The 27,795-nt window shown below is 38.5% G+C and overlaps 2 protein-coding genes and 1 long non-coding RNA gene across 9 annotated transcripts in view; 2 read left to right on the plus strand and 1 right to left on the minus strand.

Moving 5' to 3' along the window:
* LOC111861878 overlaps nucleotides 1–7,748 on the plus strand; it is a 40,447-nt gene extending 32,699 nt beyond the window's left edge. The window contains exon 6 of one of the 3 annotated variants that reach the window (XR_002842342.2): nucleotides 5,697–7,748. The gene's annotated coding sequence lies outside the window, so the exon portion shown is untranslated. Of the gene's footprint in view, nucleotides 1–2,880; nucleotides 2,901–3,116; nucleotides 5,212–5,696 lie in introns of those variants that run through there. The other 2 variants (XR_002842343.2, XR_004512739.1) reach the window with 2 other exon arrangements.
* LOC111861876 lies at nucleotides 6,890–22,920 on the minus strand. 3 transcript variants are annotated; one of them, XR_004512740.1, is made up of 4 exons: nucleotides 22,654–22,920; nucleotides 11,723–11,832; nucleotides 9,601–9,856; nucleotides 6,890–9,429 (listed from the first exon to the last, which is right to left on the minus strand). It is a non-coding gene; the product is annotated as an uncharacterized LOC111861876 (long non-coding RNA). The 3 variants fall into 3 exon arrangements; XR_002842341.2 differs by lacking the exon at nucleotides 22,654–22,920 and adding an exon at nucleotides 17,102–17,373; XR_002842340.2 differs by lacking the exon at nucleotides 22,654–22,920 and adding an exon at nucleotides 17,131–17,371.
* Nucleotides 17,577–26,459, plus strand: LOC111861875 (SUN domain-containing protein 3-like). Of its 3 annotated transcripts, none has more exons than XM_023846817.2 (5): nucleotides 17,577–17,734; nucleotides 19,074–19,176; nucleotides 21,050–21,138; nucleotides 22,927–23,091; nucleotides 24,970–26,459. In XM_023846817.2, the coding sequence occupies exons 2-5, from the start codon at nucleotides 19,098–19,100 to the stop codon at nucleotides 25,093–25,095; spliced, it is 459 nt and encodes a 152-aa protein (XP_023702585.1). In that variant the 5' UTR covers nucleotides 17,577–17,734; nucleotides 19,074–19,097; the 3' UTR covers nucleotides 25,096–26,459. The 3 variants fall into 3 exon arrangements, with proteins under 3 accessions (XP_023702585.1, XP_023702583.1, XP_023702584.1); XM_023846815.1 differs by lacking the exon at nucleotides 17,577–17,734 and adding an exon at nucleotides 17,742–18,690; XM_023846816.1 differs by lacking the exon at nucleotides 17,577–17,734 and adding an exon at nucleotides 17,742–18,305.
* Nucleotides 26,460–27,795: the final 1,336 nt, after the last annotated feature.

A 27,795-nucleotide genomic window follows, 5' to 3' on the forward strand; every position in this document is an offset into this window, starting at 1 on the left:
ATTGTTTTGTCTCGAGAGGAAACATCTCGCATACGTGGTATCTCTGTTTTTGGAAAGAGACTATCCAGGAAAAGTGATAATGTGGTAGTTTGAACATTTGCTTTCCACATCGCAGGACAACAGCTGTTCAAACCACTCTGGTCATGCCTGTTGCTATATGAACTTGAACCATCTCGAGCATCATTTGCTCTGTGCTTCAAATCGCTACTGGTGATGCTGCTTCCGGCATCAGTTTTTGATGTCTCTCTTCATCTGATGCCTACCCTTTGACCTCTCCAGCAAGGGAGGCCCTGCCAGTAGCTACGCTACCGCTGGTTTAGCTCTCAGGGTCCTTGGCATACTCAGACCCCCTCACCACGATAAGGTGGAGACACCAACGAACGGGGATTTTATACATATCTGACAAATATCAGCAAGGGGATTCTGATATATCGGGACCTATTAACAACGGAGATATGAACAATTAAGAAAGCTGGTGTTTTTAAATTTTAAACTACGTGCAGTGTAACAGCTCCGTGAGAGAAATACACCTGATGATGGCCATTTACTAAGATCATGCAAGTTGAACCGAACCACGTGTGCAGAAAGTACAAGNAGTTTGTGTCATACAATGAGGAATGACTTAACTGTTGAATCAGAACTGCAGACATTGCACCAGTTGAGTTTCAGCCAGTATCAAGAAATGAGTCTGATAAATACTCTGTTCAGTACGCAGACTCCAGGGGAAGTTACAATCTTACAATGGTTGCCACTTGTAATTTAATTATAGTTGACAGACTCAGCTCTTTAGGATTGTTTTGTAAAATTTTTCCTTGACTTGGTCTTGAAATAGAATTTCATGTGTTTTATACCGTTTTGGGTTTGCCTCTGCATTTTCTGGTTGAGATCATTTTGCAGCATGCTAATTTGATTTTCATTGATAAACCGTTTATTTCCTATAAATTTGGTTTGTCTGTTAATACTGTTTTTTTCTTGCCTGCTTCTGGTAGTAAACAACTATTATAAGTAACTTTCATTTTGTTTATATATGAAATTTTGTATATTACATGCTGCAAGGTGTCCAGTGGTTTCGTGTTCATTAGTGTCTAACCATTTAATATAATTTTCTATTTTGAATGGTAAATTCTTAAGCTTCATCAGTGGTATGTTCTTTATATATATATACAGAGTGCTCATATGAAGATAATAAAAATAGTTTGTATCAACATAGGTCCGGAAATGCACTGTTTACAAGTTCTTAAGGTCTGTCTATGAAACTAAGCTCTTCATATTGCCTTACAGTAAATGTTCCAAATGTCCACCTCCTGCCTGAAAGAGGCCTCAGCCTGACGTCTCACTGCCACCCTATGATGATCCAAAATTCCTGGCATATTGCATATTGTTTGAAAACCCACTACAGTTTGATTTTGGAGAGGTTCCACATCATCCACTGGAGTGGAATACACCAACGATTTTAAGTGGCCCCACAAGTAGAAATTCAGTGGCTTTAACTCAGGTGAGGAATAAGGCCAGGCACTTGATCCACCGCTACATATCCATCGACCAGAAAACGTTCAAGTCAGCTACATGCGGGCAGCGAGACTGAAATATGCATGTGTGCAATCATGCATGAAGTCCAGTTCCCAACGAATAATCAGTGATACACTGGCCAAGAAATCAGGCATGTTGTTTTCCAAGATAGCTTTGTAATTCTGCCCTGTAATCCTCTTTGGAAGTATGTGGGGTCTGAATAAATTATCACCACAAATACTGGGCCAAATGTTGATGGAGAACAGCTGTTAGCGATGTGATGGAAGAATTGTGTGTGGATTTTCATATGCTCACAGATGGTGACTGAAAATTCTCGGTTCCACCTGTGAAGTGTGCTTCATCCATAAATATCACCAAGGCAGGGAAGTTAGGATTTCTACCACACTGTTGTAAGAACCACTGGCAGAACATTACTCACAGAGTAATCTTGTAGTGACAAGGCCTGTACATGCTGCAGATGGTGGGATTACAGCTGTTGTTTTCGCTGTACTCTCCAGACAGTCGAATGAGTTATGCCTACTTGCATTGACACCCTTCGTGTGCTAATTCCAAGAGTTTCAGTCACAACATCCAGAATATCCTCTACTTCAGGAGTCATAGATCTTGATCACCCCATTGGCAACATGAGGTGCAAAATTCCCATGTTCACAAAGTTGGCAATGGATACTTAACAAATGTTTTCCTATCTGAACATCTTCATCCCAGATACCTTTATTGGTACAAACGAGTCGCCACAGCATTACTGTCTGCCAAATAAAACATGAAGTGCACATCGGCTAGCTCTTGATTTGAGTACATCATCTCAGCAACTTGCAGTCACCACATAATTACTGTAAACTTCTCCAACTAAGATTTGGAAACTTTCCAAGATGGTGTCAGACTGATACCACGACTGTCTTAGTGTAGTGAATGACAGAAACCATCTACGGGAGTTTTGAAATTGAGCTTATAATTCAGCAGTTTTAGAAAGCCTTGACTTGGAAACTATGCATTTCTGCAACTATGTTGATATGAACTATTTTTATTATCTTTATACGAGTATAAGGAATGCATTCCTGAAGATATGCCATATATTTTTTAAATACTCTGTATAAGAGTAATTCTTTTATGAAATGTACTTGAGTTAAGTTACATACATAATATTTTTGAGTAGGACTGCATTTCTGTGTTTCAGCTTCTGTCATCAGTGTTTTCATTCTTTTGTTTGTCTGATAATATTTGTCATATTTTGATTTCAGTATTATTTAAGCTCTATTTTGAATTATGATCCAAGTATGGTTCGAGTATTTAATATTAATATGATGTAAGATGTATAATTGTTCATTCAGTTTTTCTTTCCTAATGTATTAGGCTTGAAAACTGCACAGTGTGGAGCTTCATAACTTGTACTTTTCTCAAAGTATAATTAGAATCATCAAGTCAAGGAGGATGAGGTGGGCAGGGCATGTAGCATGAATGGGGGAGACGAGGAATGTGTATAGGATATTGGTGGGAAAGCCAGGAAGAAAGAGACCACTGGGAAGACCAAGACATAGGCTTACATGAACAGCCCCAACTATAGGTATGGCTACACTTTACTGTTACAGGTGCAGGAGTGGTAAAGTAGACTTGTGTACCCTTGAGTGGATGAAGTCAAAGACACGCTTATAATATCCATGACAAGAAATTTAATTTCTTGTGTTTGTACATACAAGCAAAGATACACTGTATCTCAAGTTTGTCAGAAATGGTGTTCACTCATCTGTGTTCTGTTGTAGTGGTCGAGATATCGACCAACACACATTATAAGAAAAACAGAAGGACGTTGAAAAAGGAAATAATTGTTCATCTGATGTCATGCCCATCCTCATAAAAATGTAAGAATTTAGTTCCTGAGGGTTTGCCTGCCACAGTATACAGTATGGACGTAGTGTCCTGTCTGATGCTCTCACATTGATGGTGACAAAGAAGCATTATGTGCCTAAGTATTTGTCAGCCTGCACCAGAAGTGAGAAACTTGCATTCATTTTCAACACCTTCAGCATTAGAATAGTTAGTGAATTATTTGAAATTATATGCAGCAACATACATACAAAGATCTTTTACCTGCCAGCAGTCCGCAAGCAAAGTATACCAACCAAGCGACCGCCGCTTGTTGGCGAAGTTAGTGCCAACATCTGTGGATATAGGGTGTCACTTGGCCAGCGTGATGGCTCTCCACGGCCATTAATCTCGGTTTCCTGGACCAGAGCCACTATTTCCTTGAAATAGCTCCTCAGTTATCCTCACGAGGCTAAGTACCCATATCATTTTTTAAATATTTTACAGACAGTCTGTGAAACTGTGTTTTGATTAGGTGATTAGCTGTATGAATAAGGAATGAATTTCCATTTTAATGGCAGTTTCATCGTCCATAATCAGGGACTAATTGTATGAGTGATGCAGCAATGTGGCCAGTGTATACATGCAGTTGCTCTTGGAATCTAGTGTCCTCTTTGCAAAGGGACAAGTGGAGAGAACAGTGGGTGGAGTCAGGCATTGACTTATATCCAGGGCATCAGTTGTGTGTTTGAATGTTTGAAGACTCAGATGTTAGCAAAAGTTCCTAGTGGCTGTGTTTTTAAGGTGCTTCTTCATTGATGTATGCTGGTAGCCATGGTCAGTGATTAGCCTAGACTGAATCCTGTATTCCTCTTCAAGTTACTGGAATGTAACAGGGCTGGACTGGTGGGCATGTACTATGAATTTGTAGCCAGTGTGGCATGTGTAGTTCTTGCCACTACTTTTGTATACTGTAGTTCAGTAGCTGTAGTTATTGCTGTGGTATCCTGTAGTTAATTGTATGCAGTACTACATTATGTTTGGAGATGGCACATGGATGGTACTGGCCCTTGAGATTGGGTTACATCCAGACATCATCAGAGAAATGGGATTTAGTGTAAGTCTGTCTGAGAACCTAGCTACCGGTGCAAATCAGCAAAGCATAACCATTGACACACAAGTACTGGGACTGATTCCTTCATTCCACATTATCCATGTTAAATGGAGCTGATCATGACCAAATGACGAGAACACCTGATCACCTGTTCCCCAGGTTCATCAGAATGGAAGCAGACATTCTCTGTGAAGCACTGGAAGTTGCACACTGACATGGGGGTTTGTTGAAGGAGGTTTTTTTTGTAGGAATTGAGATGGGTTGCAGATGGGTTGGAAGTTGAACACATGAATTCGTGGTTTTGTCGTCTTCTGCTCCATACAGTCTTTCTGAACCAATGTGGCAAGACATTGAATTTTTTGTTTTTAATGGATTTAATGAAGTGTAGTAACAGCAGTTCAGTCTAGTATCTCATGGATGTATGGTGCTGTTTGTTAAAATGTTTCTGTCCAGATATGCCTATGCATATCTTGGTGCCCGAGTTGTAATGACACTGACATGAAAGATAAGTGAAATATATGTAATTCTTATTTGGAGGTCAGTGTTTGCTGTAAGGATGCATGTACTATTATGTACCATTTGGATTGAAATAAAGGCTTAAAGCCCATGTTGGACTCTCCCTTATCCCAGTTTTCTCACTGTGTATTTTGTAATAGTTTCTGGGCTTCTGTTTATTATCTGTGCATGAAGTTTTTTTCTTGTGTTTTTGTCATTAGTGTGTAATATACTGTTTTATAGGATTTGTTTGTTTTCAGATCCCTCTTAAGTTGAACCTTGTCCTTGTAATAATTTTCAAATTGGTTCTGTTTATGTAAGATTTGAGGATTTCATAGCGGTGACTATGAAGAAAGCAGTCTTCTGGGATGTGGCACTGTGTAGATGTGGTGTTAACCGACGTTTCGAAGGAACGTATCGCCTCCATCTTCAGGGTAGAAGGAAAAATAAATCCGCAAGCGAAGAGACTGTGAGAACCGGTACAAGCATACTGGTGTTGGAAATAATCACAGCTATGTGAGATGTGAGAGCAGCGAAGGGAGGGGGGGGCAAGTCTACATGGTAAGATATTGTGTCAGGGGAGAGAAAGGCAAGGTTAAAGGGAAGGCACTAACCCTTAAGCCGGGGGGGGGGTTGTTATGTTGGTCATGGCCTGTGTAACCTTGTGAATCTGGCGTCGTGTCCCAGGGGTGTTTTTAGGGAACAGATGAGAGGCACCATGACTTGCTGAGAACCCCCCACCTGTTCATATTTTCAGGATGGAGTTCGATCTCAATCGCTTCCCTAATGATGCGATCCATATATCATGTCTTGGTGGCGAGGATGGAGGTATTCTAAGCTGAATGCAGTGTCCCAGATCGATGCCGTGTTCAGCTACAGCTGACTTGTCCGGATGTTCAAGACAGATGTGCCGCTGATGCTCCTTCAACCTCATGTCCACAGAGCAGCCCATCTGCCCAATATAGACCTTGCCGCACTCACGTGGGATACTGTATACACCCGGTGTCCGTAGTCCCAGACTATCTTTGACTGGCCAGAGGAAACTGGTTCTGTTTACGTGCCCACCAGACTTTGCTTACCATTTCACCATCTCTTCATATTTGTGTGCACTTTGGGTTTGTAGCATTTAAATATATAATGGGCTGTCAGCTTTAGCAGCATAGCAATGTCAGGCAGTGAGTTGAGTGAATATACTGAGATTATACTTCGAGGAGACTTCATCTGAGGCCACTGGTATCAGAATAGAATTATCTATTTTGGTTGTGATGAGCATAAGAGTATATTTTAATGTAGTGGATTTGGAATGGAAATTGTTTGGATATTCAGATTGGGACATGGTGTATGAACACTTTTCTACCATTTGTGACACACCATCCAAACCTACCACTTACACATCCAGAACCTACATGTGACAACATGAAACACTCCAGGATTGACACGCTATTGATGTATCCTAACCATCTTCAAGTACATAATGTCCAGGTACTGTGCAACTTTGTACATCAAGTACTCAGCCTTCACAATATTTAGACACTACAAACAGATCATACGAACTGAAAAACGAGCTATACATGCCATATTTACTCTGTGCCTTAAATTATAATAAATGTGATATATCACTGACCCCTCTTCTCATTCAAATCACCTTCACCACTTACTGTAATTTCAAAGTTCAGTATCTACCTTACAAACACTTGTGCAGCAAGACTCGCACCACGATTCACTTCCCCTCACCATCCACTGATTACTACCAGCGATATTCATTTCAATATCCCATATTGATGATTTGCAACCATGAATCACTAATTCTGTCTACACCATATTATGTCTCTTAACTTCAGCTAAGCAACTTGTATGATACTGGAAGATAAATATAGAAGGATAAGAGACCAATACAGAACGTATTGGCCATTGCTAAGAATAGGCATCCACAAACAAAAAAAAATCACATTCAAAGAGAAGACTCTTGTATTGCTTACAAACACTGCACAAACAAATTAATCCAGCACTTTATACATGTCACAATTCAATACAATATATTATTGCCATCAATACATGATCTGTACATTACAGACTGTACAACACAACATTCATACAGAATGCTTCTACACAAGCCTTCCAGACCTCAGCTCAAGAACCTCATACACAACATAGCAACATTCCTGAAAACTAACCAGCCCTTCAACAGGATGGTATGCTGAAAAGTAACACTTGTTTTCTTGCACCAAACCCACCCACATGGCAGTGTAATCTCTGCTGTATTAATTCAATTACAGCTGTAAAAATGTTGCAGTATACAGAGATGTGAGTGCAATATAGTCTGTCCAGTGATCTACATCCTCACTGTGCAAATCTTTCCACTTATCGACATTCACTGGCGATCACCACCACCACCATCTTCGCCATCATCCCCTCCACCATGACTTCCACCACCACACATCACACGATGAAGTCTAGATGGTGGTAGGGATGTCCTTCCATCCACAATATGGAGACATCTGATTTAATGCACATTTCCAAATACCCCTGCACTTACAAAACTCTGTTGACTGCTGGTGATCATGTTCACAATTGTGTACAGTTGCACCAGACATTAAGAAATTATCCATTTTTGTTTCAATGAAATACTATTTTTCTTTCTTTTCAGCTTGACCTCTTACATAAAATTTACCTAACTTTCCACTCTTCAAATAAATTGAAGAGATCAACAGACATGAATAATTACACACTACTGTACTCAGGAGACTATTACAAACTGTGAAACAAATATGAACTGTGTATTCCAAAAAAACACAAATCTGACAGATCGTAACACATACAGTACTGCTCCTATTGTATCACCCACCTACAGCATTAGCACATATTTATGCAACATGAACACGACTTCCTATCTTATTATAGGACTGAAATCCATCACATTTTTCTGAACTGAAATACCACCAATATTAAGAATCCTTGCTTTGTATATGCAAAATTCATACACTCAGCATACTGACACAATTCATCCAATCATCTCCCGATGAATGACGTGTTTTCAAATAGAATAAAGATGTAACAATACACCATTATAAAAAAATATACATATCTTGATGGAAAATACAGATAGCTCATGTCCTCAGAAACTGCATTCACATCATTACAATAAATATCAACATTAACAGAAACTGGTAACACCATTCATACACAATCCATATGGTCTGCCACTGAGGCAGCAAGTAGAACAGAAATTCATACAATTATATAAGTAGTCAATCAGTGAACTCTCCTGGCCTTGACACAAATCGATTCTATATGTAAATATGCAGGACATTCTCTTCATAACTTCATAACTGACAAATTGACAATGATTATGAGAATGTCTTGTGTCATTTTGCAACGAACATATTTCTGTCTAAAGGTATGTTGAAATATTTTCCAAACAGCAATAAAATTAGAATCCACATACAAGTACATAGCACTTTCAGGACCTCTATCAAACAACGACAGCCAGACAGCCACACATACACAACGATAAAGGTCTTATATATCCATTAACTTCTGGTTATCAAAGTAAGCAATACAATCTCAAGTACAAGTTCTGGCATTACACTTATCACAATATCAAAGCAGACAACCATAAATATAAAATATAGTACATGGCTGCACCCCCCTTTTACCACAGTAATAATCACTTGTCCACCCTAACCATATATCCCTTTACCTGGGCAAGATGACTTTATCAGTATCAACACAACTGATGCAAAGACATATTTTTCAGTGCGTGTTCTCCTAAAATGGGACCACTTCTATTACATTACACTGACCTTGACTCTAGCAAAACATCTGCTCACTATGGGTCTATTCTGTGCTTTGTGTACTCCTATGGATGGTGAGGTATAGTGCAGAGTGAACCTCATACAAACCAATAGGCTAAATTCATAAAGCTCATGGTGATAAGTATACCCACCTTGACCCTTTCTGTTCCACAGACGTATATGTACTTTCCTCAACATGTTACCTCAGGTTAGTTTTGTTAGCTTCGATTAAGTTAGAGTACATTCTGTTATAATTTGTATTTTGTCTCAAGCTGTCAAAAAACTTGGCCTACACAGGGTTAATGGCATATACTTCTACCATGAATACTGACATACTGTACTAGGCTGAAATCATTTTCTTCCTTGGCCATTTAAATGAATACCCCCCCTCCTGTACCCATTTTTCTTTTGGACAAAATAAATCTAAATTTCTTACATATAATTCAAACACAGGTCATTCATTTAGACCAACTCACACTTCAAGCATCATAATAATGATACCTAAAGGGATATTAATCTATATTTATCAGCCATACATTTCTGAGGCTAGTTGCAAGACTAGTTATCTTGTGGCGGAGAACGATGCGGTAGTTTACCAATCACACCATCTGTAGTGCTGGCAGATGAACCTCTTACACAACTGCTGCACTTCTTCCAGTGCTGGAAATCCTCATCCAGACTTCCCATGATGTATGACTGTCAACAGGGAGGCATATTTCTGTGGTTGGTGATGGTTACAATGACATACAGATGCAGGTCTGCATACAGTGAATCTCCTATTTAAGGTATCTTTGGCAAGAAGTGGGTTCTTTCATGTATGTAATTTAACAATGAGGTTATTGACACAACATCAAAACTGAATGTTACCTGAGGTTAATCTCGCATCAAAGAGCACTGATGAGGGTGTCATTGTACTTCAGTTCCCTCTCAGGTCTTTGATCATCTCTTTATAAGCCTGCTGAAAAGCAGTCATCTTCCCCCTATTAAGTCTGCAAGATCTTGCTGTGCATATGTCCAATGAACATGGAAAACCACCAATCACTTCAGCCCCTCATGGATGTGGAGAGACAGCTCATTTTCAAACAAGACGTCGCTGCCCCATCATCTCGCCCCATCATCATCTCTACAACAAACAGTAAAATTACTTGGTAAAAGCTAATATATGTTAATATTATACAGTGTCACTATTATATTTAAGATATTATCATTCTCTACACAGCATAATACTCATTGGCACAGTTATTCATGTAGGTCAGGAGCTGGGTTTGGAACTCCTGACATTTTTAAATGTTTCAATGAATATGCTGTTATAAATTTACCACCCAATGATCCATCAGCATCATGATGTTCCTTCCAGACCCAAAGAAATGACACACACCACCCCTCTGAACACAAGAAGTAACAGTTCAATAAATGCCACCAATTTTATGTTTACTGTGGACCAGAATACTGACACATACATTAGAATTCTGAATCCACATGGCAAAACATTACCATCCCATTAAAATCTTTTCATGCACTAGCACTGTCAACACATGAATTTACCTCTTAAACAAAGGTTCACAATAAGATCTTGATTGCAGACCCAGAAAAAGAACAGCAGCACTGTCAACAGATTAAGTAACATTTAAACAAAGGCTTACCATGAACTATTTACTTCAGACCAATTTTAATATTGTCCACCCACCTATGCCTTGATCTTCCCAGTAGTCTAATTCAAGGGTCTCCAAACTATGGCCCGTGGGCCACATGCGGCCTGCGATGTGATTTTATCTGGCCCGCGAAAGAATTGTGCAGAAATGCGCCAATTGAACTAATTTTCAAGTGAGTACTGGTAAATGTGATTCCGAGCTTATTGACCTGACATATTATACTGCAGTTCGATGGCTTAGCTGTGGAAAGGTTCTTTCGCGCTTCTTTCAGCTCAGGAATGAAATTGATATATTTCTTACCAAGAAAAGCCATCACGAACCACTTTTATCAGATACCAAGTGGCTTTGGAAATTAGCAGTTTTGCTGATCTGGTGAACCATTTGAATTTAAAGTTGCAGGGTGAAAATAACTTAGTCTGTGATTTATTTCCACTTATCAAGGCATTCAGATCAAAGTTGATACTTCTGGAAAGACAAGTGAAAAATTGTAACTTTGTTCATATGCTATACTGTGCAGAGCTGCATAAAAATGGTGAAGCAGAATTTCCTTCCTCGTTTGCAAATTTAGTCATTTTAGATTTGAAAGAACAATTTCGGAAGTGATTTGACGATTTGGATTCCAGTGCTCAGGAAATTAGATTGTTTCAAAATCCGTTTGACTGTAATGCTGCAGATGCCCCAAGTCAAATTCAAATGGAAATTATTGAACTTCAGGAAAATTATCATATTAAAGACAAATACAAGGAAGGAAATTTGATCGAATTTTATAAATTTCTGAACTCTGAGCAATTTCCAAATTTAAATAAATTTGCTTGTAAATTTATCTCCATTTTTGGGACGATGTATCTTTATGAACAGACTTTTTTTCCAGATGAAGTACATCAAGTCGAAATACAGGGCAAATTTATCCGATGAACATTTAAAGTCGCTACTTGGGATTAGAGTTTCAACATTTGAACCTCCATTTAATCAGATTTTAAGAATGCAAAAAGAGTTCCATCATTCACATTAATTGTTTTATTATAATTTGTGAAGAAAATATGAGCATTTGCTGCTACTGTCTGTTGTCATTAATATATGATAATTTATTCTCACNACGCGCACCAGCAGCGGACATTTAAATAAACTCCGGCCAGCTCAAGCTTACCACTATTTCGAAGTCCGGCGTTTAAAGGTTAATTTCTCATTTTATCCGGCCCGTTGAAAGTGCTGAATTACCTAATGTGGCCCACGGTTCGAAAAGTTTGGAGACCCCTGGTCTAATGAATAAACACTAAAGGCTGAAAATAAAATGTTCACTGCAGATGGAAAAGAAAATACATTTTACACACACTTACCAGCACTTTCAACAGATGAAGGAACACTGAAACAAATCCTCACAAAAGGATGTTCACTGCAGACCAAAGAAAAGTGACATACACCAGCAATGTCAACAAATGAAGATCAACTGAAACAAAGGTTCACAGTAAAATGTTCACTTGAGATGCAAGAAAGGGAAAGCTTACTAGCACTGCCACCAGTTGAAGTAACACTTAAACAAAAGCTTAAAATGATCACTTCAGATGAATAAAGGCAAAAACACTACCATTGTCTACAGATGAAGTAACACTTAATCAAATGCTTACAATAAAATATTCACTGCAGATCCAAAAAAGGAAACACATACTGGCACTGCCAACACATGAAGCAGTGTTTAAACAAATAAGATGTTCCCTTCAGACACACAAAAAAAAAAATTACACCGTCAACAACTGAAATAACACTTACAGGCTCACAGCAAAAATGTTCACCTTATATAAAAAAAAGGAAACACATTAGTATTGTCAACAGATGAAGTAACATTTAAACAGACACAATAAAGCGTTCACTGCAGATGAAAATAAATATTGCTCACACTAGCAATATTGGCCTACATGTTACACTTACAGACCCCCGAAACTGAGTTTCTGCTGATTTCACAGTGAAGTGCATCAAAAAGTGATTTCGAGTGAAATGCATCACAACAGTGTTTTTTCTCTTCATTTCTTTTTCCTGAAGTGTTGCATATAAGTAATAAAATTATTAGTCAGATAATCTGTTACTGTATTCATTTGGCAATATACAAGTGAAGTTCACAGGAATTTAATATTTTAACTCCTGACAATCGAATCTGTACAGTGAGCGACACTAAAAGAATTTGTTCTAATTGTGGTTTTGAAATTTCATTAATAGCGTCTAACAAATAAGGAATATATTATTAATATTCATAGCCATAATGATGTCTGGTACAAATAGCCTTTCTGGTAAATGTGGAGCTTGTCGCAGGTGGGTCACTAATGAACTAATTTGTACAGACTGTGGCTACTGCTTCCACTTAAACTGTGCAAGCACTAGCCCCAGAACACCAGACAGCAGCAAGCCATGGTATTATATCCCATGTAAATACCAGAAACATGTGAAGCAACAGGAGAGAATCAGGCACCTGGAAAAAGAATTAAAGGCAGCTAGAGAGGAAATTTGTAGCTGAAAGGAGGGAATGTCAGCAGTAACTACATGCAGCAGGATAATTCAGGAAACTGGAAGAACCAAAAAATTTCAAGTCCAGGTTCCATAGGTTCTCTGCAAATGATGCTAGTCAAGTTCAGCTGAACAATAAATTCAGTGTATCACAAACAGATCCACTGGAAATGGGTCAGCAAACCCCAGTTTTGTTGAAGCATAAAGGCTGGGAACGCAAATCTATCACAATGAAGACAGAGAAAAATAAAAATACAAGAAAGATCTTTTTACTGGGAAGTAATCATGGTAGGGAAATTGGCCCCATGCTACAAGAAAATCTGGGAACTAAATTTTCCATATGTAACATTTTCAAACAAAATGCTCCTCTTGCAAAGGTTGTTGAGGATATAGGGAACCTTGGTAAAGGCCCTACCAAGAAAGATCATATTATTATAGTGGGAGGGCCACGAAACAGCCTGGTTAGAAACTATTACTATTCAACTGAAAATTATCTCAACTACATAGCAGAGAGGACATCAAACACCAACATGGAATTTGCCAGCCTCTTTGAGAGGTATGACAAGCCATGGATGAATGGGAGGGTTAGGAGTATGAATCTAAGGCTTGATCGGGCCCTGATAGGTCATGACATGTCTCACATTGGTGCCATTGACACATCATCAATTGCGAAGGAAGATTACACAATGCATTGCCTGCACCTGAGCTCTCGAGGCAAGAAGAGGCTCATGCAGCTTATTGCTGAGGGTTTTTGGTCATGTGTCAGGTATAAGCAGTATTCCTGTTATAACCAATGCTGGAGTGTCTCCTTTTTTAGATTAAATACAAAAGGACCAAGATGCCTAAATATATTAAATACAGTCCAGCAGTCTTGAAAATTCATAGACAAAATGCAGAAATATTAAATTCAATAAATATCTTTCATCAAAATATCAGAGGCTTGAGAAGCAAAAAGTGATTAATTACTACACCCTTTTGAAATAGACAACATGAACCCTCACATATTATGTCTAAGTGAACATCACATGGTTGAACAGGAATTGCTGCTCCTCTCAATGAATGGTTACCTGTTAAGCTCAAGTTTTTGCCGAAAAAGCCTACGGAGGGGAAGAGTGTGTATCTTTGTTAAGACAGATCTACATTTCTGTAAAATTGATATTTCTCATCACTGCAAGGAGCAAGACTTTGAAATCTGTGCAATACAGTTAGTAACTAAAGCATCTCACCTAATTATATTAAGCCTGTACAGAGCCCCTTCAGGAGAGGTTAATGAATTTCTAAGGAGACTAGATGCAACTTTAAAATATCTGAGTTCATAATCTGTGGAGACATAAACATAAACTATTTAAATGAAAGCAGTCAGAAAAAGCAAGTAAACTCTTTAATAAGGACATACAATCTGTCACACACAGTGAATTTTGCAACAAGAATTCAAAATTCCTCAAGTACAACCACTGATAATATCTTTATAAATAATGCAAGGTTAAGATCTTCTTGTATATCTGCTATAGTCAACGGCCTCTCTGACCACGATGCTCAATTTCTTACATTAAATAATATTATTGCCGAAGTAAATTCAACACCCTTGAAACAGAGAACCAGAAAGATAAATAGTGAAACCATTGCTCAATTTTAACATCTATTAGAAAATGAAACATGAAAACCTGTTTTCAAAAATAAGGATACAAATTATAAGTTTAACGCTTTTTATATATTTTTCTAAATATCTTTGAAGCCAGTTTTCCTATGCAGAATAAAAGTGTAAGTAGAATAAAAAACCACTGGATTACACAAGGAATAAAAATATCTTGTAAACGTAAAAGGCGTCTGTATGTAGACAGCAGGAGCAGTAATAATTCCTACATAAGGTACTGCAAAATCCTGAGTACAGTTATAAAAGAGACTAAAAGGCAGCATTACTCTAGGCTTATAAAAAAATCGAATAATCAGATAAAACAACCTGGAATATAATAAAACATGAAAATCACATCTGACTGAACAGATACCATCTCTCCTTATAAATTATGAAAAAGTTGAGGACCCAGGAGAAATTGCAGATGCCTTCAATACTTTTTTTCTAACAATCACAGAAAATCTAGACTTGCATCAGGAAGTGGGAGATAATGCCACTTCATTTTTAAGAGGGGCATTTCCTAGAAAATTCCCTGCTATTAAAACCATTCCAACCACTGAAACTGAAATAAAAAGTACAATACATTCTCTAAAAACAAAAACTCTTCAGGTTATGATGGAATAACAAGTAAAATTTTAAAAGTTTGTGCATCTCTAATCAGTAGTCCATTAACTCACATCTGTAATCACTCACTATTCACAGGAATCTTTCCTGATCATCTTATGATTTCAGCAGTAAGACCACTATATAAAAAAGGGGATAAGACTGGTATGTCAATCTACAGGCCAATTACACTGCTAACTGCTTTCTCTAAAGTACTTGAAAAAGTTGTGCACATTTGGTTAAGCCATTATTTTCAGAGTAATAATATACTAGTCCCAGAACAGTTTGGCTTTAGGAAAGGAATTTCCATTGAAAATGCAGCCTTTAAGTTAAGAAATTCAGTTCGTTGAAATATTTGTCTTGTCAGTTAATTAACAATATTATTATCTCATATGAAGCTTAGGTCTGTCCAATTCAGGAAAAAATCATAACAAAAAGAAAAAAAAAAACAGAAAAATGGAAATTATTATTTTCTGGATTATCTGGGATGTAATTCTCTTACGAAGGAAAAGAAGTGTAGAAGTGTAGAAGTTGAACTGTATTTAAAGCGTGGCAAGCATCAAACATAAGATATCAGCTGTACAAATGCATTTCATGACATACAGACAGCAAGTTAACTCTTTGAAGGGCAGGAATATTTTTTTCAATTAAGGCATGGGAAACTCAGGTAATTAATTAGATACTTTATAGACAATTTTTTTCCTTTAAACATTTTCTCTAATTTGTTTACTTTTTTAGTTATTGCAAACTGAAATGTGATTATCTACACATCCGCCGCCCTCTAATTTTTTTTCATTTATCAGTAATCTGTCAGACGACAGGTCCACAGTCTCTCCCAAAACAGTTTCTCCACTTAATGCGATCTAGAGATTTCTCCTTCAAATGAGAATATCCTCTTCTGTCCCCAAGGTCATCCAGCATATTCTTACGTCTTCTGGTTCGCATACGTAGTGTCTCTGTGTTTGGAAAGAGATTATCCAGGAAAAGTGATAATGTGGTAGTTTTTCCATTTGCTTTCCACATCGCAGTACAACAGCCGTTCAAACCACTCTGGTCACGCCTGTTGCTATACGAACTTGAACCATCTCGAGCATTATTTACNAGTCGCTACTGATGACGCTGCTTCCGGCATCAGTTTTTGGTTTTTGGTGTCCCTCTTCGTCTGATGCCTACCCTTTGACCTGTCCAGCAAAGGAGGCCCTGCCAGTAGTTACGCTACCTCTGGTATAGCTCTCAGGGTCCTTGGCATACTCAAACCCCCTCACCACGATAAGGTGGCACCAACGAGAGGGCCCTCTAATAGTCACCAGAATTGTAGCTAGTGAATAAATATTTAGAAAAAATAAAAGCATTATTACTACACAACTTCTTTTTTGTTTAGCAAAATACTTGGAATGGAATGTTTGGAAACATGTTTTTATTTTTCTCAGGCAAAGTGGTACATTACGGGTCGAACACATCCATACTGTTCTAACAGGTACAGCTCGTGTACTACATATGGCACATCTTCTTGACATGGCCTGAGCAGGCTGATGAGCATTTCCTTCAAGTATAATCTGTTTGTACACATTTGCCTTATGCATACACTTTTCCTTTTTTGGTTCACCTTACTGGAAGTACTCGTAATAATTGTTTTGGCTAGGAGTCCTTCACATATTTTCCTACGAAAGTCCTTGTTTGTGAATTGCTCCATGTCCACCTCCTCGTGAATAATGAATCCATTCACAACACACATGTCTACAAGATAGAAGAACAAGCTGTGCCACCACTTTCTGCTTTTGCAGTCACATTTGTAGTCCCCTTTCAACCTATCAAAATTGTCTACAAAGTTCATGTTCCTCTTGTAGTCATGCAAAACACGAGGGCACTGTACATGCGTTACTGACCCATCTCTTTCCTGGAAATTATTGCAACTTAATTAATACGAAGCTACAAATAACTGCGAGATGTATAGCTCACACACTTAAGGGTACTAAACACTGACCTATGGCAAAAACTGGCACGAACACGAACCTGTGGAGCTCTATCTTCCACACATCCAAACAACCACGTGCAGTCGGCTCAATGGGTCACGACCGTCACGACCCTCCGGACGTCACGTACATTTTCCTGCTCGCTTCAACAGCTGTGCAACAATCTCCGCGGAGAACTGCTTACATTCAAGCAAATATGACAACGCAATAATCATTGCTTAGCAACGGCGAGTAAACAGCTGTTGCTAGGCAAAGTGAGTAAACAGCAAATATGACAATGCAATTATCATTGCATAGCAACGGCGAGTAAACAGCTGTTGCTAGGCATAGCGTGTAAACAGCGGTTGTTAGGCAAAGCCTACACGAATACGGACAGTGACATGTTTTCTATATGTCCGACTCTTGGTTAAATAAGAAGATACATTGAGTGGAAGTTCTGCAGTTCTAGTTCAGTGTTCAAGGAGTTCACCACTATTCATCAATTCAAGTTCGTCTGTGTATACTGTGCAACTATAATATTTTCTATAGAACAGTTCAACAAGTGATTGTCTCTTCGTACATTTTTATTATGGCGTATAACCGAAGAAGAGGAAATATTTGCGTTCTTGGTTTAATCCTCAGTCAGATTACAGTGCTGATCGTTGGTAAGTATTTCAACCATAATTTCCAAGTACAGTGGCAATATGTTATTAATTAACGGCGTTACAAAATCGCCATTAAATTTTAATGAAATTCATTTGTGGCGTTCGTAAATTCACATCTGACAGATACTGCGTCATTCAGATTTTAAAAAATGGTTTTGTTATTTTGTGCTTGGATATTCACTGGTGACAGAATTATTGAGACCCTGATTTTTCGGATGTGAGGGGAAAATTTTAAATTTGATATTATGTTAGCCGGGTAGGTTATGGCGTAGAAAGACAGGGTGACTAAGGAAAGTCTGAAGAGTAGTGTCACTTTGGAACAAAACTTATAGTCACTCAGCTGGTTAGGATATCTTTCCACTCCGATGTATGGAACAAAATGGTTCATCGCCGTGTTTGCAAGAACGCTTTACTTGTTCCTGCTCTGAGCCAGATGAATCCAATCCTCATGTCAACATTCTGTTCTCTAAATCCATTCCAATATTATCCTTCCACATACGCCAAGTTTCGCAAGTAGCATCGTTCCTGCACCTGCAGGTTGAAAGCGTAAGATTCGTGAAAACGTGTAGAGGCACGTCTAGTGTTTGAAGTTGTATATGAAAACAGATTCTTTAGGAGACTTATTGCGGAGCGTAGAATCGTCATTTAGTTACGATTTTAATTGACATGAGTTATAGAAGGCGAGCTTTACTACAGGCTGAACAGTTTCATTTCTGAAAAACGACACCTAACTTGAAAACAGGTACAAATAGTATTTTCTTTTTCCACATGAACCCACGTTAAGAATAGGCGTTCCTGGGCAAATGTTATACAACAGCAAACGTGGTGGTTTCGAGCTCTCTCTATATTAAATAGAACTAAAATTGCAGTGGCATAAAAGAGCATGTAAATATTATACATTTCATATTTGTGCCCTAACCACACTGTGAACAGCTCAGGCTATAGAGCATTGAATGGTATGGTGCATAATGTTTTGGAGAGGTCATGGCCTACTATTAAGTAATATCAAAGCATCTGATTGGAGGGAGTGAAGAAAACTGCAGATGACTTGTCACGATAGCCTCTTACTGGGCTCAGATTCAAACTGAAATAAAAATATCTGACAAGTTAGTTACAGTAAGGAACAAGGGCAGAAGGCATTTCACTCTGACTGCACCTCATATCTTCAGAATCTAGATTATGGTCCTCAAGGATTTACATAAATGAATTGTCTGACATCTACCAAACATATGGCCATGAACATTTAATTCCATGTTATTAATGCTTAAGTTCTTATTTATTAACATATGTTATTTCTCTCATACATTTAAATCGTTTTGCATCTTTATTCCATTGCTAGGAATAACATATTTATGTGTGGATCATGGGCCTACCAGCAGCGACATTGCAAAGGAAGGTGATATTCTCAGGGAAGAAATACAATTCCTCAGAACAGACTCTCTGTGAGTATATGTGTGAAGGCAACTGGCAAATGATTTACCAAAGCTGAATGTAATCACATACTCTGTGTGTGTGTGTGTGTGCATGTGCATGTGTTTTTTTATTAATCACTCTGTTTTACACACATTCAATCATTCAATAATATTCAAAACACAACAATTTTGCAAAAACAGATGGCAATAAAATGACAGACTTGAAAGGATTCTGACGATGGTGTATACTGTACTTCTTTTGGCTTATTATTGACTTCGTGATCTTTTGTCTTTTACATACTAGATGATAGATGAAGTCCAAAATAAGCGAAAAGAAGTATGGCAATAAAATGGTATATTATCGCAGGATAATGAGTAAACAGTGTGTATTAGACCACTGAGGTTACATGCGATGTTAATGTTTTTTTTTTTTCCCCAACTTAAAAAATCTGTGAACACAAAGTTTCAAAGAGAGAAACGTTCAGAATATTATTCGTGAAATGTGAGAGTGCATCTATTCTTGTTAAAGCTTTACGAGTATATTTTATCGTTATATTAATTCATATAACCATTCTGAATTCTGAGAACTATGGTTACCTACAGGAAAACACAAAATTATATTATGTCAGTTATTTTAAACTGTGAAATGCATAGTAGTAGTGCAGTAGTAGAGCAATGGGAATAGCTGGTATGAATTTTCACTGGAAGTAATTTTTAAGTAATTCTGTCATTAGGACATAAAACAAGAAATAGCGATGAGTTACTACTGCTAGTGGTTACCATTACTGATGGTTAGACTGGTATAATTCACATTTTGAATATGTTCCTTCCGTGGGTTTGTACAAAATATTTTGTGTAATGTAACAAGATTAAACAAACAACATGAAAGTGGAAATGAAGGAAAAATATGTCACAAGGTGAGGGTTAGAAGTATGACTCAAGGGTGATGAGATTACGCAGTCTTCTCCTGTTTCCTTGCATGGAATTTGTATGCTTTAAAACTTTGCAGCAGTGTGTTCAGATGTTAATTTAAAAAATAATCCAGATTTTAAATCTGCTAAAGGTATAACACCAAAAAGTCAATACGTTTTAATTGTCACATGTCTTATCAAGAATATTCACTGCCAGTGGTAACTAATAAGGAGGGTGTTATGCTTGTACAGTACTGCATATTAATAATGAACCAGGTTTTGTGAAAGGCCAGAGAGCTGTTCCATGAACATCTGCACTTCATTTAATAGAAAAAAATAGATAATGTAACTTTAAATACTTATATTCTAGTCAGAAGTGAAACCTTTCAAGAGAAAATACAAATGCTGAAAGACTAAAGTACACTCAACATCTTAATGCAACAAGACCAAATGTTGTACCAAGACAGACAGGGAAGGTCAATGCTGAAATAAACCTTACAGAATATGGTGCAAATAAATTAAGTGTAAACTGAAACACCTTAGTTTACGTTGCGCTTCTGACAGAAATCAGCTGTTGTGTTTCATATGACAGGGAATCACTTGAACAGCTGAATATCTGTTAACTTGTTAGAGAAGAGACTGCACCTGGGTGTTGAATAATTAATTAGAGAATAAACTGGCAATTTAGGTAAGTAATCAGTCCATCGGTTACTTGATGCTGAATGATGCAGCCTCCATACACATTTCAAAAGTACACACTTACGAAGGGAGGGAACGTAAGAAAAAAAAGACATGCAGATGACCTCTAATTAACACGACTGTCATACAGTCTCTCCTGAAAATGACTCGTCAGGTCTGAGAGTTATCAGAGAATCACATACATACTTCCCTATGTGCCTCTTCTTCCAGGAAACAAATCTAATGATTTGCTAAAAGAAATTATTATAAATACATGCTGCATATTAAAGTCTACTTTCATCTCATGACTGCAGGTGGTTCTATAGTATCTACACGCGATACCAAGAACCATGAGTCTTCACCAATTGAAACTGGGAAACATGCAGCACAGCAAATCCTTGAGGTATGTAAACTATATACAACTATAGTAGTTACATGGATAACACACATACTTCTTTCAAGTTGTATTTCACAATTACTATGTTGTATTTTAGCATCCTGTTGCACTGATTCATATTCATAATGTGTATATATTAACAGTCTTCAAGTGCATACAATCCCATCTACCACTTCTACACTACATGTTTCGGTAGTATGCTGCCATCTTAGCGTCCTCCGTAGTCTAGGGGTAATGTTCCAACCTCATGACTCAAGGTACACAGGTTCAATAACCCGATGGAGATCGTGGAATTTTTAAGGGCGGAAAAATTCAGGGAACAAGTCCTCCGGGAGGGACTTTAAGCCATGTGTTCCATGTCGTAGATTTTCGGCACGTAAAAGAACCTCATGTCTCTAAGAGACTGCTGAGCTAAATTAGGCCCAACATTTCCCACCCAAAGTAGTTTCCAATGCCTCCGGTAGATGGGGAAGTATTAGGTACCACTGCCAGAGGAGGGACGACCTCTCTGACAGAAAGGGACTAAAGTATTAGATACCACTGCCAAGTAGAGGGTAGAAACCTTGCTGGCAGAAAGGGGCTAATAGTGAGCACCAGTACTGGTAGGGGATGGAGACTGTAGAAATTAAAAGGGGGACGTACAATAGATTATCAGTCATGGTGCATGGGGAAACCCACCGCCTCAGTACTGAATCACTGAATGCTGCCATCTTCAGGTGTATCGATCCATTAACTATTTCACCGCTTGCCTTTATATGTCCATTTACAAACAATACTAAATTAGTATACATCCCCACATAACAATAAAGTTCATGTATTTAAAGCTTATTATCCTATACGTCATATTTTTAAAATTCGCGTGTATTATTAATCATCCACATGGGGCTCGTTCTTCTTATATTTCTAATGTTGTGTGTACGTTGTGTCTTAAGATGGGTTCTACTCTTGTGGCTGCGTGCATTGTATCGTTGGATGTGTGTGTCATATGTCAGTCTTTAGTGCCTGAATATCAGTGAAAACAGAGGTTCTAATTTCACAGAACTATTTTCTGTACCCACCATGAACTTATTAGTGTGAGAAGTTAATCTCAAGCTAATAAAGTAACAGGTAAAGCTATCCCTGCAACAGGCCATGAAGGCCTATAGGGTTGTGAGATGTCAAGGCTCCCACATTTTCTATAGACAGTTGCCCCCCCCCCAAAAAAAAGACTCCTAGTATTCATTTCTGTCGATCCCAGGGCCACAGTGCAACTGGAAGGGTAGGTAAATAGGTAAATTGAAAAAAAAAATCCACATCATTGGGACTCAACGGTTTATAGCATAGTTCCTCAACCAACTATGCTACTGCATTCCCCATCATCAGAATGAAATTGTAATCAAGAGAGCTCAGAGAATGCCATGGTTAATTTCTGTCACTTCTGTTGGCCAATATCACTTAAACCTGATGTTCCATGTCTAATGCATCTGGTGCTGGCCATATGGGCTGAAACATATACAAAAGATGTAAAGAGAAAACACTTACCTAAAGAGAGAAGTTTGGAAGGAAATTCAAGAAAGATTCTAGGAAGTGGAGACAAATGTAACACCCCAAGTTGTTCAGCAAGCAACAGAGTACTGGGACAGTAAGAGGACAAAAAGCATGGAGATGATGAATCCAGAAGCGTTATGAAAAATATTGCACAAATTCATGATGTTTACTCTGCCACAGAATTCCTCTAAGATTTCATTTTTCCATTCATGTTCTTTGGTGAGTTACTGCATATACTGGGATAATGTTTCTGTCTGAATATTACAGCCTTGTACCATGCCAGGTGAGTGCTGGGCATTTGATGGTTCAGGTGCTGTTGTGATTCAATTGATTGGTAAGGTGAACGTTAAAGCAGTCTCTGTCGAGCATACTTCACATTCCCAGTTGCTCCCAGGATTAATAAAGAACGCACCAAAGGATTTCTCTGTATGGGTAAGTGTCTTTATATGGTTTTTCTAGTTATACAGGATTAGCCTACAAGAAATAGACACTTTCAAAGTTTTGCAGAAAGAAGAGTTTTAATAGCATGGCCAAGATACTTACATGGTTTGAAAAAGTGTTCCCTGAAGTTTACATGGGTAAGTTACAAATGTTCTATACTGACCCTTTTGTAACACGACAAATATCAATGTGACAGTCTAGTTCTTCACAAATGCTTCTCAGCATGCCCACGTCAACAGTCGCAGCAGCTACTGTGATGCGTTAAGATCATCCACACTTGTAGGGAGGGGAGGAACATAAACTCTGTCCTTTATTTAGCCCCATAAGAAGTAGTCACAGGGTGTTAAATCCGGACTTCTTGGTTCTGGGCGGTTGGACGTCCAATCCAACGCCAGGGCAATTTTTCATCCTGGTAATTTCAACTTCAAGGTGCCAGTGTGGCGGAGTGCCATCTTGGACAAATATAAAATTGTCATTGACCAGCCACTCATGTAGCGTGTCTAGGTAGGTTATTCCAAGCACTGTTTTTTCCTGGAAAAAGAATGGTCCACACACCTTTTTACGGGATAAAGCACAAATCGTTCGCTTTAGGAGAATCCCTCACATGCTCTACTACAGCTCTCGGGTTTTCAGTTCCCCATATATGAATGTTGTTTTTTTTTCACCCTACCACAAACGTGGAACATTAATTCGTCATGGAAAACTAGCTAGTTAAAGAAATCATTACTTCCTTCATTCCATTAGTGCATGTCCATACTGAATGAATGACGGAGGATTTTGTTGTTTTCAGTGAGGTTATGCAATAATTGCAACCAGTAAGGGAACATTCGTAAACGTTTACGCAGGATATTCCACACAGTCTTTTGTGGAACTTGAAGTTGTACACTTGCACGTGTTGTCGACTTTTTTGGGCTGCGCGTGTAAATTTCATGAACATGAGTCACTGTTTCCTCCGATACAGGTGGTCTCCCAGGACTTTTCCCCTTGCACAGGCAACCAGTTTCATTAAATTTCTTGCTCCAATCGTAGATTGTCTGTCTTGTGGGTGGTTGCTTACCATACCGTGTTCTAAAACGATGTGGCACGACAGTAACAGGATTTGTTTCTCCAAGTTCAATCCCCCAATAAGTCTTCTACACTTTGTTGGCGGCCACACTGCTCGACATACGTTAAGGGTGCACCACGTGATTCTGACGTCGCGAAGACAATCGAAAAACGGAGGTCGTAATTTTAATTCATAAAGCATTTAAGCTGTCTATTTCTTTTAGGCTAACCATGTATATAAGGCCTTTTCCATACAAATGTTGGGCAAAACTAAAGCCTCTTTATACAGAATTAATGTGAGAATCCTCCGGTTGTGCAGCTGCTCAGGAATTTCCTAACATTGTATTGAAACAGAGGTTCATTACCATGTTCTCAAGAGCCCTCCAGTGGTCCCAATCCTGAGACAGATCAATCCTGTCCATGCCACCCCATCCTATCTAAGATCTAATATATCCCCCAGCTACATCTATATTTTCCTAGTTATGTCTTTCCCTTTGGCTTTCCTACCAAAACCCTACAGGCATTTCTTCTCGCCCACATCAGATCCTCTTCATAAGAATTTGTTGATTTTTTTGTTTATTACTATATTATATTCAATAATAATGACTGAACTAATAAACATAATTTATCCACAGAGATTAGATAGCCTTAATGACGAAGGACAATATCTTGGGAGTTTCTCCTACGATATCGATAGCAGCCCTCTGCAGCACTTTACAATTCCAGTAACACACTGAACAATACAGTAAACTGAATTAATAAGACATTTTTATGTAAGTGATGACATTTTCTGTTTATAATCTGTACCATTTCTTTTCATATCAGGAACCAGCAACAATTCCGTTTCGCTTCATTGAGCTCAAGATTCACAACAATCATGGTAAAGCAAATTATACCTGCCTTTATCGCTTCAGAGTACATGGAACTCTGGATCCTGTTGAGCAAGCATAAACACTGTCCAACTGACGGGGAACAATGCTGCCTTATCCACAGAAGCTAAATGTCTATAGTAATGACGAGGAATATGTATTCCAGGAGTGAAAAATGTGATGTCTGTAGTGCAACAGAATTTTTGGGACACTGAAATCCCCACATAATATAATTATTACAAGGCAGCTGAAAACTGGAATAGTGCAGCCAGAGGAGACGACCGTTGATAGGTAATGGCCGATATGCACAATTCTGTGGCAGTGAATACATGATGCTACCAGAGAAATGGTGGAAATGGCATTTCCTACTTGGTGTGACCTGAGGCTGCATACCTAGACCACCCAGCCAGTTGCTTCAACCTAAACATATTCAATAACAATTCTAATAATATATATTTACAGATCTCTTACTGTGAATCTACTGAATCTAACACACAGTGTTACATTAACACTATATGTTGGATTCAGTATAGTTTCTAGGCCTTTTAAAAAAACGTATGGCTTAACTAGTAGTGTGTACCAGTGTTTAAACAGAGGCCTTGCAATGAGCTCATCACTCACCAAAGGAGTCCTACCTTCTGCAAAAAATGATTACATAACTGAATGTAATAACTGTATGTGGGAGGATAATATTGGAATGGATTTTGAGAACAGAATGTTGACATGAGGATTGGATTCATCTGGCTCAGAGCAGGAACAAGGAAAGCGCTCTTGCAAACATGGCGATGAACCATTTTGTTCCATACATGGGACTGGAAAGATATCCTAACCAGCTGAGTGACTATAAATTTTGTTCCAAAGTGACAGTACTCTTCAGACGTTCCTTAGTCACCCTGTCTTTCTACGCCATAACCTACCCGGCTAAGATAATATCAAGTTCAAAATTTTCCCCTCACATCCGAAAAATCGGAGTCTCAATAATTCTGTCACTATTGAATATCCAAGCACAAAATAACAAAACCATTTTTTAAAATCTGAACGATGCAGTATCTGTCAGATGTGAATTTACGAACGCCACAAATGAATTTCATTAAAATATAATGGCGATTTTGTAACGGCGTTAATTAATAACATGTTGCTACTGTACTTGGAAATTATGGTTGAAATACTTACCAACGATCAGCACTGTAATCTGACTGAGGATGAAACCAAGAATGCAAATATTTCCTCTTCTTCGGTTATACGCCATAATAAAAATGTATGAAGAGACAATAACTTGTTGAACTGTTCTATAGAAACTATTACAGTTGCACAGTATACACGGACGAACTTGAATTGAAGAATGGTAGTGAACTCCTTGAACACTGAACATGAATTGTAGAAATTCCACTCATTGTATCTTCTTATGTAACCAAGAGTCGGAAATATAGAAAACATGTCACTGTCCATATTGTTGTATGCTTTGCCTAACAACCGCTGTTTACACGCTTTGCCTAGCACCCACTGTTTACTCGCTATGCCTAGCAACAGCTGTTTACTCGCTGTTGCTAAGCAATGATAATTGCGTTGTCATATTTGCTGTTTATGCGCTTTGCCAGCACCCGCTGTTTACTCGCTTTGCCTAGCAACAGCTGTTTACTCGCCATTGCTAAGCAATGATAATTGCGTTGTCATATTTGCTTGAATGTAAGTAGTTCCCCGCGGAGATTGTTGCTCAGCTGTTGAAGTGAGCAGGAAAATGTATGTGACGTCCGGAGCGTGTATTTCGTGCTACAGACGGTGGTGGTACAGCATGCGGAGCCGCGGTTGGGGTTGTGTCGGCTGCGGGTTTGAAGGTCTTGGTTGTCTTGGTGGTGGTCCCGCGGCCAGTTTCGTTTAGCATGTAGGCAGGTTTGACCCTATCGGTTGACATGGTGACGAGCCTGCCGCGCACGAGGATTTGCATTGTCTTCTCCTTCGTGACAGGACCAATGATACTTGCTTGTCTCTGGCTGTCTGCGGTTGCCTTTGTATATGTGAGTGCCCGCTTCTCTGTGTGCATTTTTCTGCTCACCTCTGGGCATGTTTGCATGCTCTCCGACCCATCTGGGCACGTGAACGATGGATTGTGTGAAACTATCATTTTAGGATGAATTACATGAGAAATGAAAATACAAACACAATCAAAAGATAAACTCCGTGTCCTGTAGTCGGCAAGCGAACTATACCAACCAAGCGACTGTCACTTGTCAGTGCCAACTGTAGCGGATATAGGGTGTCGCATGGTCAGTGACAAATTCATATTCCTCCAAAACGCCATTTGACTCTCAGTGGACTACATGGCATTATATCTCAGAAGACAGTACTCTTCATAACCACCTTTGTCAGAAACTCAGATGCTACATTTAAACATCCTGCTCATAGGGGCCACAGGGCAACTCTAGAAGGGCTGTATATGCATATATATTATAATATATATGCATATATGATAATTATCATCATACATGTTTCGTGTCTATAGGTTGACGCTGATCATTCTGAGCCCTTATTTATTTGGATGATTATAGACGACCATGAAATTTATTTCTAATTAATTCTCGGTAATTTAAATTTCAAAAGTCTTATGTTTCGGTATTACTGGAAATGTATCGTGATCTATAATATCATATTTCATCGTCTGGGACGTGGAATACGGTGTTTATGTTGAAAATTTCTAGATTCTGGTAGAAACAAGAAGTCCGGAGTTATAACATTTACGATCAGTCATAAATTTAGCTCGGGTACAGGGAACCGGACGCGCCTA

Source organism: Cryptotermes secundus, unplaced genomic scaffold (assembly GCF_002891405.2).
Source record: "Cryptotermes secundus unplaced genomic scaffold, Csec_1.0 scaffold1694, whole genome shotgun sequence".
In the NCBI taxonomy this organism is placed as follows: domain Eukaryota; kingdom Metazoa; phylum Arthropoda; class Insecta; order Blattodea; family Kalotermitidae; genus Cryptotermes; species Cryptotermes secundus.

Excerpts from the sequence above, each read along its gene's own strand:
- LOC111861875 (XM_023846817.2), top strand. The coding sequence starts at position 19,098 with ATGGGCCTACCAGCAGCGACATTGCAAAGGAAGGTGATATTCTCAGGG. Across the intron at positions 21,139-22,926 it reads CAGCACAGCAAATCCTTGAG|CCTTGTACCATGCCAGGTGA; the intron begins GTATGTAAACTA and ends TGAATATTACAG. Across the intron at positions 23,092-24,969 it reads CAAAGGATTTCTCTGTATGG|GAACCAGCAACAATTCCGTT; the intron begins GTAAGTGTCTTT and ends TTTTCATATCAG.